The sequence below is a fragment of the Stylophora pistillata genome, chromosome 8 (assembly GCF_964205215.1).
Source record: "Stylophora pistillata chromosome 8, jaStyPist1.2, whole genome shotgun sequence".
Classification (NCBI taxonomy): Eukaryota; Metazoa; Cnidaria; class Anthozoa; order Scleractinia; family Pocilloporidae; genus Stylophora; species Stylophora pistillata.
In genome coordinates, this window is record NC_142526.1 from 18,252,635 (window position 1) to 18,267,196 (window position 14,562).

General features: G+C 39.4%; 1 protein-coding gene and 1 pseudogene across 5 annotated transcripts in view; one reads left to right on the forward strand and one right to left on the reverse strand.

Annotated features, from left to right (window-relative positions):
* The window catches only part of LOC111340046 (intermembrane lipid transfer protein VPS13D), a 75,380-nt gene that overhangs the window by 22,310 nt on the left and 38,508 nt on the right, over positions 1-14,562 (forward strand). For 4 of the 5 annotated variants that reach the window (XM_088731650.1, XM_088731652.1, XM_022946820.2 and 1 more), the window contains exons 27-36: positions 258-996; positions 1,609-1,813; positions 2,796-3,018; positions 3,858-4,083; positions 4,945-5,158; positions 5,640-5,770; positions 6,241-6,319; positions 6,997-7,154; positions 7,649-7,895; positions 8,442-8,678. In XM_088731650.1, the coding sequence (XP_088587776.1) occupies positions 258-996; positions 1,609-1,813; positions 2,796-3,018; positions 3,858-4,083; positions 4,945-5,158; positions 5,640-5,770; positions 6,241-6,319; positions 6,997-7,154; positions 7,649-7,895; positions 8,442-8,678 (2,459 nt within the window). The remainder of the gene's footprint in view (positions 1-257; positions 997-1,608; positions 1,814-2,795; positions 3,019-3,857; positions 4,084-4,944; positions 5,159-5,639; positions 5,771-6,240; positions 6,320-6,996; positions 7,155-7,648; positions 7,896-8,441; positions 8,679-14,562) is intronic. The other variant, XM_088731651.1, reaches the window with a different exon arrangement.
* Positions 9,215-11,743, reverse strand: LOC148725311 (uncharacterized; annotated as a pseudogene).

Here is a 14,562-nt window from a genome sequence, read left to right on the forward strand (position 1 = left end):
TTTTTGGAAATGGGTCTCGTTAATTTATGTTCCATGAATGAGCAACCTTCCTTTTGGAACTGTGCCTGTTGGCTGCAAGAGAAGTGACCATTTTTCTACTTTTTATACTGTCTGAATGATATGATCATTGAGGCTTTCAAGGATAAAGTACAAATTCACTGTTCCTGTCTCTTCGGTCAAAAGTTACTAAGGGTTATCGCTCTAATGTAGAAGTGTTAAGGTTTGTCTTTAATTTTATTGTATATATTTTTTTTCAGTTCATCAGCTTCGAATTTAGAGGCTTGTATTCCTGACAAAGTTCTGCCAGAAAAGCATGTTACATTTATCCCAAATCTCGTGGAAGAGAACGTTCATGATGAATCAACTGCTCACTTTGAGAGTGAATCTGACGACCCCACTCCAATACGTGCATTATTTGAGGTGCCCCACTTAAGCATCAAACTCTGTGGTGAGCTCAACAAAGTTGATCACGACTTTGTCGACATAATGTTTTCTGACTTCAATTTGGCTTATGAGCACACAAGACCAACTGTTACTTTGTTCAACGTCTCTCTCGGTGGTCTTCTCGTGGAAGATCTACTTCAGGAGCAAGAATCTCCTTATCGATATCTCATTTCGTCTTCTGTTCCACGCCAACGTCACCTTAAAGAACGTTCTCTGTCTACGTGCCCTTCGAGTCTTTCCTTATCTTGTCCTGTCGTTTCTGACGCTGGCCTTCACTCGCATTTTTCTTCATCAGTTCCACACTGTCTTCCCACGTCATCCAGACAAGGGCCATTTCGTTCACTGGCTCCGTTGAGACCATTGTTAAAGAATCAAAAATTTCCTTCCATGCCTTCTGTTAATGCTACCTTGGATAGCGAATCCTCGGTAGAAGAAGAAGACCTGGGTACTTCAAATACAGTCATTAAAGACAAGAAAGGAAGTAACCTTGTGCACATCAATGTCCATTTGATTGACAAGAATGATTTAGAATTTAGTACCAACTACAACTCGGTAAGTGCCATGCGCAGGCTCATACACACCTCATTTTGAGTACATATTTCAGTGCCGCTCGCGTGCACTGCGGCACCTTCACGCGCGTGTGTAATTCGTGGGAATTACATGCGCTTCCGATGCTTGTCGTTACGCGTGTGCAGTAGATAAATTACACGCTTGTAGTGACGCGCAGTGTACGTGTTCGTGCGTGCAGTGCGTGAGACTGTGTGCTTCACGCGCGTGTAATGCTGCGGTACACGCGGGCGGTACTGTTAGGTGCAGTCATGTGTTTCAGTGCTTTTTGAAGTTTCTTTGTCTAACATCGCATGACACTTAAAGGGGCTTTTTCCAAATGAAGGTTACCGAGGTCGAGACTGGATAGGGATCGAAATTAAATTTGTCATACATGCATCATGATTAACAATCGCAGTATTAAAGGACACTCTTCCGAGCATGCCATAGAGTTTGGTTATCTTGATTTATATTTTAGTGAAAGGTTTAAAAAATCGGCAGGTGATTTTATAGTAGAGGGTTTGATTAGATAGGCAATAAATACACTGTACGAATAAGACACATTTGGTTGATGTACCGTTCATTCCTTCGTGCCTCCCTTTTTTCTGTTTTGGGTAGGTCAACCGAATTATAGAGGTGGACTTCAATTCGCTAGAGGCAAATTTAAATTTACAAACTTGGGTAATAGTGTTAGAATTCTTTGGAATTGGTGTTCCACAACAGCCATCTGCTTCCCAGCCGTCAAGTCCAAACCCTTTATCTCCACAACCTCACGAACTAAGTGACACTGTTAATGAAGAGCAACAGGACACCCAGATGGAAGGTAAACTCTTATTTCAAAGATGTAGTGTAGTAATTGATACATTTAGGTTAAGTTAGCATGATAGAATGGGCCGCAACTAGATTTGTTTCAACTACATTTGTTTTTAGTTCAGGGTAAATTAATTCTTCTGTTTTCCTTTCATCAACTCGATATTTTTTGAAATCTTCACTCTACTTACTGTCCTTGGATTTGGATTGTGTACAGTGGAACCCCACTTCCTCGAATTCGGTTAACTCCAAACCCCGTTAACTCGAACAAGATCTGACTTCCCTTGACCCATTTTTTCAGTCGTTTTCTCTCAGCTAACTCTTTGTTTCCTTTGGGAGTTTGAGTCAGCAGGGTTCTACTGTACTATTGACAAAGTGCCCAGTAACCCGAGAGATGCCAAGTACATCAAACTCTGACGAGACTCTTTATTGATTAATAGAATTATTTAATGATGTTTTCGTTTTTACATTCGTTTCACTTAAATGCACAAACTTGTTAATCCTGGCATATTCCTCCTGCTTCCTTTTTCTTAATTTAAACTATTTAAAGAAGTTTCTTTTGCAAAATAACAGCATACATAATTTGTATAGACAAATAGCTTGCCTGACGTGCAAAAAATTCGTTATGACGCCGCCGAATTTATAAAAGCAAAGAGAACCTGAACATGAACTGTGAAGCAAAGGGATCGTCTACTAAGAGAGATGACATTGTAATTCTACAGCGATATTCACCCGTATGATGAATAGTCCCTTTTACAGTTGTGGGCTTGGTGGCCAAGCCTTTGAACAGGAGTGAGGCTAAGGGTGACCCTGTTGTGATAGAGACCTGTATCTAGTTAGCATGATAAAGTATTTTGCATTTGAAAGGTAGCAACTTCTCCATCATAACAAGGTCACCCTAAGCCTCACTCCTGTTCAAAGGCTTGGCCACCAAGCCCACAACTGTAAAAAGGACTATTGTAAGTAAACTAAGCTGTTTTTTTTCTTCTTGAAAGGTATAGAACAGACAGAAGCCGAAGGCATAAACACAGATGTCAAATTTCAAGTTTTGTCTTTGACTTTGACCTTAAGTAAAACAAGATATCCCATAGCAAAAGTTAACGCCTTTGGGCTTTCCACGGAAGTAAACATGAGCGATGGAAACTTTACTGCCAAGGGTAAATTGTCCAGTTTGTCAGTGACAGACATGTCTCCACATGGTTCTCTGTACAGGGAAAAGTAAGTCGCTGCTTTGAATAATAATGTAACACGGAACACAAAAAGCAACAGCAAAATCTTTGTTTTATTCCTGTCCCGAAACCGATTTATTGATAGGATGTGGCCCAAAATATACATTTCAGGCGCTTGTCGGGGTGAATGAATGGCAGAGCAACTGACAGATTTTTGTTTTAAACGGAATCTTTTCTGTCGCGCCCTCCACGTTTAAAACTTAGTTACTGAAATTTCTCTACCTCAGATATGGGATGGAAATTTCAAGTTGACCGTTTGTAGTGCTTGTCAATTTTTCCATTCTTAACCACGCGATATCCTTTTGATTCGTTGTAAAATTTTAGGTGTTTTTCTATGATCTTGACTGACTTTTTTTTGTTTTCCCTCATGATAATTTTGCATGGCGCGCAAAAATCATTCCAATAACGGTAACAGAGATTTCTTCAAATGCAGAAGGGAAAAACGTATTCGACATTGCTGTGGTTTGATTTACCAGATGTAGATGGCAGAAGATATCTCAGCCCGATTTCACACTCGCTGAAGACCAGCTTACCAATAAATCGATCTTTACAGCTTTTCTTGGCAGCACGGTCCATCTTTAATGTGTTTGGTTGGCGTTTGTTTTTGGCATTTCAAAGGGAAAAATTCTTTGTGCTTCGAGTAAACGTACAGACCCTAAACTCTGTTTGTGGGACGTAGTTACATTTAATATCGTAAATACAGTATTTAATTACCGTAGCACTTAGAAAATGCATTTAATCGTTGTTACAGAATAAGCGAGATTCTTTGAGCTCGTTCCCTTCATAAAAGTTAGGTTACACGCTTACTGACTTGGATATCTTCATCAGATTTACAACTTTTGGAGATGAAGCTCTGAGTTTTAATTTTCACAAGTACGGTACCCCAGATCCCGACTTGCAGAGGGAGAATGACATGAGTCTAAAATTACGGATGTCATCTGTACAGTATGTGCATACAAAGCGATTTCAGACAGAGCTGGTAGTCTTCTTCCAACATTATCTGCAGCTCCAGGAAGTCTTAGGCAGGATGAGAGCTGCCTCGGAAGGAAATGAGGTAAGTCGTCTCTTGAAGAACTTTAAAAAAATTCCATACCACTCATGGCTGAACTTTCAGAGGAATCACTTTGTGCCTGGAGGCCCTGATGTCAGAAATCAGGGGTGCCGAGTATTTAAAAACTCCTCTTTTAGCTGAGGTATGTCAGCCGCTCAGACACACAAGTTAGTTTCCTGTGGCACCAGGACTGTACTAGGGGACAGCTTACACGAGCTGTTATTGTTTAAAAGTCACGAGACAGACTTTTCTTTTAAAACATCGCACTTGCCTTGCGTTAGGCAATAATTAAGTTGTTTTTGAAGTTCACAAGTGTTCACAACAGAATTTTGTTTGTATCTCACTCGCTTGACTCTACTTACTTGTCATACGCAACGATTGACATCTGTTGACGTGCTGTCGCGTGAGGTATTTCGAATAAATGTATGGATCGATCAGCGATTTTGGTACGAACCGACTTAAACTTGGGTGCGAATCGACTGTATTTGGGTACGAAACGACTGGATACGAAAGACCGTGAGTACGAAACGACAAGATACCATCTGCTGGAGAACAGACGCATAGATGACGTCATCATTAACAACCTAAAAAACAAGTTGATTTTATGTTGCTGTTCGGCTGTTCGGCTGTTCGGCTGTTCGGCAATACACATGAAGGTCACAGGCAACGTCAGAATGTGATAGGAACATTAACGACGCATTCGGCTGCGCCTCGTGTGCCACCTTTTAACTCTTACCACATATTTACATCTTCTGTGACCTACATGTGTATTAGTGAACAGCCACACAGCAACACAAAATCTATTTGTTGATGTGAGTTTGAGTTTACTTACGCGTTGAGATTGTTTCGGGGATGTCATCTCAGGTTTCTTGGATGATTGGACGTGGAAGTCGAGTAGCGCTTGACGTCAAAGCAGGAAATCCAGTCATTTTGGTACCTCGCTCAGCCAAGTCCTCACACATGCTGGTAGCAGATCTGGGGAACCTTACTGTTAATAATGGTTTTCTTTGGGAAGGTTCACCAGGCACATTGGAACATTCAAAACGAAGGCAACGAGCATCATCTCAAGGAGATTCTGGTAAGTTAAGAAAAGATAGAGTAAAAAGGTAATTTGCAGCAGGAGCTTTTGAGTGGCGCTTATAATTTAATCAAGTCTGCGCGGCAAAACAAAGCAAGCTGGATCTCGTCGATGCTTAGGGAACAAAAGTTAACCCCTATTGAGGACATAGGTGTGTCTAGTATGTGATTTCAATAGCTGAGGATTGGCAATTATTTGTGTGGTCTTCACTATTGTGATTGGACGAATGCAATATTTTGTGCGTTTTGCGAGTAGCCCGGTTCTAGAGAAAACTGACCGAATAGCCCTTCCCAAAAGATGGCACCAGTTTGGTGAATAAAAATCATAAGTTCATAGGCCTGACCTTTAATATTTGAGAAAAGGGACCGGTCCTTTCTGACGAATTTAAAGAGGTCCATGATAGTAAGCTGAGTCATTTCAGAGTTATTGTAGTATATTTTGCTTTCTTGTCAAACTCATCCATGTCTCCTTTTTGTTTAAGGAATGAGTTCCCATCGTGACTGTTTGTTGGATAGTATGAACATTGAATTGGTAGACATGGATCTCTTTACAGCCACAAGAGTACAAGAGAACAATCAGCAGTCGCCTTCGAAGTTTTCTTACAAAAGCCAGGTTTTAATTTTGTTGACTTGGAAAAATTTTAAAATTTCCACTTTTAATGTATTCCTTGTTAGTTATAGCCTGGTTCAGTTATAGGTTAGGGGTCAGTAATGCACATTGTCTGTCCGTCTGTTTGTTTGTCTATTTTTCGCGTTCTCTGTCTTCTTGTGAATCTGTATTTGTGTTCTTTTTATTTTATCATCTTTTCCTATCTAGGTAATGCGAGAGATTTTGCTGCCCTGCCGACCTGTAATTGACTCTGTAGTTAAATACTTTTGTCAATTAGCTGCCTAGCTCCGCTAGCCCTAACGGATATTCCGGGCAGCAAGCACTCTAATTTTATTGTTTTATGTTTTTGTAATTACTCGTATTTTGGGCAAGAAAGAAGACAAGTGAAGATTATTGTTTTTTGTTCTGTACTGCTCGAAAATTTAGCTTCTGGCGATTGAGTTTGAAGCTTTGTTCTGTTTACTTGTTTACAGGGCTTAAAACTGCTCAAAGAGAAATGCAAACTGAATTTAATAGTGGAACGTAACTTGGACTGGGCATTTAGTAGAGCAGGTAATAGGAAATACACGTTTATTCAGATAGAGCATCAATCACCAATCATCAATAACTGTTTACTGTTGCCATTAGTAACATGCTGCCACTTTCTGAACTTTTACATGTTCTTGTAAAGTAACTTGTAAGGACCATTTTCACCATGTTTTCTGGTTTATTGGACCCTGATCACTTTTGGCGCATATTATTAGGTGATTACACGACTCGTACCACAAACACCAAAGGCTTAAGCAGTGACCTTAATGCGGCTATGATCAGTCAGTGATTTCTGCTGCGAATTCACCATAGACCATGCTTCATTGTGTCACAATAACCAACCGTTTAACCGCCAAGCCTCGTTTTCATGGTTAGGAGGGGTGATTTAACAAGAAATAGCTCCACCGGCACGGAGATCAAATCGATACCGACGTGAAAATTCAATGTGTTAAAAACTCGAAAATTGTGAACCATATTCAGACAAATTCAAATAATTTCAAGTGCCGCTGACGATCGATATTAGGATAAGTGAACAGGAGTTCTGCGGTACAGGTGCAATGATCTACCAACAGAACCACCAAACTACATATTGGAGGTCAGTTTAGGTGTGGCCCTTTCGCTTGCTGTACTTGCCTCAGAAGAACATGTTAATATGCGTTTTATTTGTCATTAGGCGTGGCTAATACGAAATTGTAATTTAGTTCCAGACTTCAACTTCAGTGGCCGTCTTTCGTCTTTGTGTGCATCTTTGGATTACTCACAGTATTGTTTCATTCTTGGAATGCTGGGAGAAAACTTCGGGGAACCTTTGGAAGAATTTGAGAGGCCGTCCTCAGTCATCCAAGATCCTCTCGGAAAGGTCATGATTATAAAAATCCCATTCATGTTTTAATCACTACTGCTTAATTTAAGGCGGAGGTGGTATTAGGCTTTAGTTTGTTTAATTAGTTTGTAGTTAAGGTTTGCTTACTTTTAAAGCGGAATTTACAGAAAGCAAGGTGAAGATAGAGCCATAGGGCTTAGTTGTTCCCAAAGTTTCGCGTCTTTAAACTTTTCCAAAGGTCGAATCATTGCCGCAAATCTTGCTCTACAGATTACTTTGAAATTCTTATATTTGACTCCATGAAAGATGAATTATGACTAAAGGAAGATGTGGACACAACTTGCAAAAGCCACATTAAATCAGCACGTTAATCACGTCCATCTAACACTTACACTATAGGCATTCTTGTCATTTATGCTTACGTTCTTTGTTACAGTTTTCAAACGTTTTATGTAACTAGCAAAGATGCATGTCAGAGTAAAAATGAGAGCCAAGTAAGGTTTCGAAAGGTAATTGCCTTATCATTTTAGCCCCCAGAGGAAGAGGAGGTTTGGACTAGCCTGAGAATGAGCATTGACCTCGTGAATGTTAGTCTAGAGCTTCTCCCCATTCAACTCTTTGATCACCCAGAAGATAACCTAGACCACGCCCAGCTGCCATCCTTGGCCAGGATAGACTTCATTAAATCCAAGTTTGAGTTTGTATCTTTCTCTGATTGGTCAAAGACTGTTGATTTGGTTTCGGAAGAGGTCATCTTTGAAGACACCAGACAAAAAGGTAACTTTTCAATTGCAGTGAATCAGTTTCGCTCTCCCCGGGATCTAAAAGCGAATTACTTTTTGATATCATAGTTTTTGTGTCATGAAGTACAGTCGATCAGAGGATTACATAAATTTGCAAATTCAACAATATCGTGGGTTTGGATCGCTGGAGGAACTCCAGACAACAACATTGTGGAACAGTATTAACCGTCTCAAAGTCCTGTTTAGAAAAAGCCAAGAGCGATACTGGTTGCAGTGTTGGAGAAAACAACAAGTTTTGGGGACAGAGTCTTTTTATTCTGTTATAAAGGTCATTCCACATAATCGCATTACTCATCCTCGCTGCATGCTATCGTGAGCGTCATTACGGAACGCACTAAAAAATGGCGTCTCCTTAGCTCTCTCTCATTTTGTCCACTAGACTTCTTTCTTTTAAATGGTTGTATATGAGGCTTCCACTCCGTTTTTAGTGCAAAGTCGAAGTTCCAAGATAAAAGACCAATTGGAAATGCGTTACAAAAAATCTTGATGATTTCTTTTTTTTTGCGGGGTTCCTCTCTAGGTATGGACCTGGATAACTCTGATTGCTGTATCTTCACTGACATTCTTTTGCCAAGAAAATCATCAGCGTCCACCCCGGAGCAGGAGAATTCGCTTCAGTTCGAGGTTCACTACAGAGACACGACCAGAAAAACCTTGCTAACCTTCTTGTTCAATCACAGTCGTATTATGCTGATCATCGATTATTTGCTTGATACGTACAACTTCATCATGTGTCGAATGTTTAAACCCAGCACAGGTGAGCACGCCACATTTTTACCGACAGGAAATGGTTAATAATTTTCATTTCAAATATACGATATTCATTTATTCAGAGCCGTCACTCATCACGATACGATTGTATTATAAACCATCAAAATGACCAGCTCTCCGTTGGCTTGTTAGCTCAGTTGATAGAGCACCGAACCGGTATCTCAGAGGTCATAAGTTAAACTTAGCACAAACCTGAATTTGTTTCAGGTTAGTTACAATGACAGATTGTGGAGATTTTTCAGATTGATTTTTTCTTTTTGATGGCTGCGAAACAATTTGAATTGTATCGATTCCGTCAAAAAGAGAAAATTTTTCTTGGTAAAAACCTAAAAATAGCACGATAATTTAGAAATATGAAAGTGTAGTGTGATCGTCCGGGTGAGTGTAGTCCTGAGAAGGACTGTTGTCGGTGGTAGTGACTGACGTTTCGACAACCTGTGCAGAAGTCATCATCAGAGTCAAGTGAATAGTTGTTGTCAGTAGAATGTTCTTATTTCAGTTCGTGTAAATTGATTGGTCAGTTTGCCATGATGTTATTGGTTGTAAGACTCAAGTGGCGTAAGTCGGTCGTGATTGGTCTGTTTCGATCCGTTGGTAAAGTTAGGTCGTTCTGTTCGGTTCATTTGTAATATTTATGTCGTGAATGAGTCCTTTGTATGGAGCCGGTAGTAGTTGACATATGTTTAGGGGAGTCTGTTCTAAGTTAGTACACCAGCTTTCCAGAGTCATTCGCTGAAAGTAGTCAGTGCTGTAGGTTAGGCATTGCGCAGAATCCCATTCAATATTGTGTTTCGTAAGTCGACAATGTTCAGCAATGTGGTTGTTGACATCACCTTTTCTCGTCGCCCGTCTGTGTTCAGTCAGTCTTGTTGCGAGGTTTCTGCCAGTCTCTCCGATGTAGGAGGCTTGGCAGTCGGAGCAATTGATCTTATAAATCGCTCCCTGTCTGTTCCTCGGTTCGTCCTTGTCTTTAACGTTAGTTAGTAACTGACGTAGTGTGGTGATGGGTTTGTGGACGACGCGGATATTAAAGGGTTGTAAGATGCGCGAGATGTTCTCAGACGTGCCTTTTATTTACGGTATGGTTGCTGCAATCGTAGGAATTGCGGTGTCATTTGTTTCGGTAGTGGTAGTGGGTCGGTGAGTGTTTCGTCGAATGAAGTCATCGTTGTAGTTGTTCTTCGAAAAAACACGGTGAAGGAATTTCTCGTCGGATAAGCTGTCTGTCGAGTCACTGTTACACTATGTAACTATCACCTTCGCACTTGGACAGCACGCACAACTATGCAATCCACATAAGCACGAGCACCACATTCTGTATAAATTATAGTGATCTTGTAATGAATAAAGAAGTTGTAAGTTTGGACATGGATCTGAGCAAACAACGTTGTGGCAGCGGTAAAGGTTGCTTGTTTCTCAAGAGATATTTGGATATAGCGATCTACTAGTCAAGTTCTCCCCGGTTTAAATCAAGATGGCTTAAATCAGAGCCGTCACTCATCACGACACGATTGTATTATAAACCATCAAAATGACCAGCTCTCCGTTGGCTTGTTAGCTCAGTTGATGGAGCACCGAACCGGTATCTCAGAGGTCATAAGTTAAACTCCCGCACAAGCCTGAATTTGTTTCAGTTTAGTTACAGTGACAGATTGTGGAGATTTTTCAGATTGATTTTTTCTTTTTGATGGCTGCGAAACAATTTGAATTGTATCGAATCCGTCAAAAAGAGAAAATTTTTCTTGGTAAAAACCTATAAATAGCACGATAATTTAGAAATATGAAAGTGTAGTGTGATCGTCCGGGTGAGTGTAGTCCTGAGAAGGACTGTTGTCGGTGGTAGTGACTGACGTTTCGACAACCTGTGCGGAAGTCATCATCAGAGTCAAGTGAATAGTTGTTGTCAGTAGAATGTTCTTATTTCAGTTCGTGTAAATTGATTGGTCAGTTTGCCATGATGTTATTGGTTGTAAGACTCAAGTGGCGTAAGTCGGTCGTGATTGGTCTGTTTCGATCCGTCGGTAAAGTTAGATCGTTCTGTTCGGTTCATTTGTAATGTTTATGACGTGAATGAGTCCTTTGTATGGAGCTGGTAGTAGTTGACATATGTTTAGGGGAGTCTGTTCTAAGTTAGTACATCAGCTTTCCAGAGTCATTCGTTGAAAGTAGTCAGTGCTGTAGGTTAGGCATTGCGCAGAATCCCAGTCAATATTGTGTTTCGTAAGTCGACAATGTTCAGCAATGTGATTGTTGACATCACCTTTTCTCGTCGCCCGTCTGTGTTCAGTCAGTCTTGTTGCGAGGTTTCTGCCAGTCTCTCCGATGTAGGAGGCTTGGCAGTCGGAGCAACTGATCTTATGAATCGCTCCCTGTCTGTTCCTCGGTTCGTCCTTGTCTTTAACGTTAGTTAGTAACTGACGTAGTGTGGTGATGGGTTTGTGGGCGACGCGGATATTAAAGGGTTGTAAGATGCGCGAGATGTTCTCAGACGTGCCTTTTTTGTGCGGTATGGTTGCTGCAGTCGTAGGAATTGCGGTGTCATTTGTTTCGGTAGTGGTAGTGGGTCGGTGAGTGTTTCGTCGACTGAAGTCATCGTTGTAGTTGTTCTTCGAAAAATCACGGTGAAGGAATTTGTTCTCGTCGGATAAGCTGTCTGTCGAGTCACATACTAGTTGCGCGCGTCGTGTTAGAGTTCTATTAATTGTGGCTTTGTGTGATGTAGGGTTGTAGGATGACTCGTCTAGTAATCTGTGGGTGTGTGTGGGTTTTCTGTAAACTGTCGTCCGTAGTGAGTTGTCGTTACGGCTTACCATACAGTCTAGAAAAGGAAGTTTGCCATTTTCGTCGACTTCTCTGATGAACTGTATGTCAGTGTTTTGTCCGTTAAGGTGGTGGTGGAATGCGTCGATTTCGTCATGTCGTACGGCGGTGAATGTGTCGTCAACGTAACGTAACCAAAGCGATGTCGTTTTGTCGGCAGGTCGAAAGGGCGCGCTCCTCGATGTTCTGCATCACAATTTCTGCTATAACATCAGAAACGGGAGACCCCATGGCTATGCTGTGTAACTGTTTGTAGTGTTTACCGTTGTACTGAAAGTAAATTGACGTTAGAAAAATTTTCAGCGGGATCACACTACATTTTCACATGTTACCCCGGGTTCAAGTCATTTACTGCAAGTTAGAAATAGTAGCGTTGCCTTTGACCCTCAGTGCAGAATATCATAAAACAGTTACAGTAATTACAAAATAACGATGTTTACGATACGTACATTGCTACCCCTATACTTATCAGTACTCACGTTAAAGACCACTTACAATAGGACTTTTTTCAATTAGCTCACACTACAAATTATGTGGTACTTAACACTACTTACTTTACGATTTTTTAGATCATTAGCTTACACTACATAGACTACTTAGAAAAGGATTTTTTCAATTAGCTTACAATACAAATTATGTGAGGCTTCGACTACTTACTTTACGATGTTGTAGATAATTAGTTTACTCTACATAGACCACTAACAAATGGATTTTTTTTCAATTAGCTCACAATACAAATTATGTGATACTTCGACTACTTACTTTACGATTTTGTAGATAATTAGCTTACACTACATGGACTACTTAGGAAAGGATTTTTTTCGATTAGCTTTCACTACAAATTACATGATACTTACACTACTTACTTTACGACTTTTTAGATAATTAGCTTACTCTAAATCGACCACTTACAAAAGGAGTTTTTAGATTGATTTTTTCTTTTCGATGGGTACGAAACAATTTGAATTGTGTCATATCCATCCAAAAGAGGAAATTTTTCTTAGTAAAAACATAAAAAGAGCACGACCATTTAGAAATAGTAAAGCTGGCTTTGACCCTCGATGCTGAATATCTGGAAGTTTGTTGGGTTAACCCTTAAAGTGCACCTAAAGCCGAAAATGTTTTTTCGCTTAACGAAATAAGCGTACTTTTTGGAGTATTCCTCTGCAAAATTTTTTTTATTTGCTCAAATCTTCAATTTTCTGTGCCAAATCAAAATAGGGAAAATCGGCCGCTATCTTGGCCCACGACCGAGTTTAAAGAGGAATGGTTCTAGCGGGTAATGTGACGTCAAATCGAGAACGCGAAAGTTTACATTTCGCACATTTTCACTTGTTTGGGAAAGTTATAGTCGATATTGTACGAAAATATGCCGACTAAGTGTGTTATAGGAGAATGTAGTAACGTGCGAAATTTGCAAGAGGGTATCGCGCTTCATACATTTCTCATACAACACACCTAGTCGGCATATTTCGGACAATATCGATGACAGCCTTCCCAAACAAGTGAAAATGTGTGAAATGCAGACTTTCGTGTTCTCGATTTGACGTCACATTACCCGCTAGAACCATTCCTCTTTAAACTCGGTCGTGAGCCAAGATGGCGGCCGATTATCCGTATTTTGAGTGGGCACAGAAAATTGAAGATTGAAGCAAATAAAAAATTTTTTTGCGCAGAAATACTCCAAAAAGTACGCTTATTTCGTTAAGCGAAAAAAAAAAATTGGGTTTAGGTGTACTTTAACTCCTTAACGTCAGTAGCCATGTTCTTCATACCCTTCTCTATACATTTCCTTGGTACTGGCGAGGAGAATTTTTTTTTAACAATCATAGCCTCTTAGATTTTTTAACTAATTATTTTATTTATATATATATATATTTTTTATTTTCTATCAGTTGTCTTTAGTAACTTTGAATTTACATGCATTAGTACAGTACTAACAGCACGTAAAACACCTACAGTAATTGCGAAACTAACGATGTTTACGATACGTACATTGCTACCCCTACACTTATCAATCATTACCTTAAGGGCCACTTGCAAAAGGATTTTCTTTTTCAATTAGCTTACACTACAAATTATGTGATACTTACACTAGTTACTTTACAATTTTGTAGATAATTAGCTCACACAACGTAGACCACTTGCAAAAGGTTTTTCTTTCCAATTACGTTGCACTAAAAATTATATGATACTAACACTACTTTCTTTACGATTTTTATATAATTAGCTTACTTTACATGGACTACTTAGAAAAGAATTTATTCAATTAGCTTACACTTCAAATTATATGATATTACACTACTTTACAATTTTGTAGATAATTAGCTTACAGTATATAGACAACTTAGGAAAGGAATTTTTTTCAATTAGCTTACACTACAAATTATATGACTTGACGATTTTGTAGATAATTTGGTTACACTGCATAGACTCCTTACAAAAGGATCTTTTTTCAATTAGCTTACACTACAGATTTTATGATACTTACGCTACTTAATTTACGATTTTTAGGATAATTGGCTCTTTCTTCATAGACTACTTAAAAGAGGATGTTTTTCAATTGCTTACACCACAAATTATGTGATACTTACACTACTTTACGATGTTTTAGATAATTAGCTTACTCTACATAGACCACTTACGAAATGATGTTTTTCGTAATTAGTTTACACTGCAAATTATATTATACTCACAATACTTACATGACGATTTTTTAGTTGTAAAAATCACAGACACAATGCTAATGCTTCAATTAGAGATCTGAGCTAAAGTATGTCAAAAACAAAAATAGATAATGCAGATTTTGAATGAACCGACCACATATTCTCTCTGCTCGGTATCGCAAAATGATAAATTGAAGCGAACAGGTAAATGCAAAAATTCCTTAACTCTTTAAGCCTCTTATTTCCTGAGGCAGTAAGCCTTTCAATCTCCTGCCTGGCTTCTACTCTGTGTGGAAAAAATTAAACTTTGGGACTGATTTGTTTTTTTCACAATCCCATTAACATAGTTTACCCAGAATTATCAGATTGCCTAGTAGATAATTT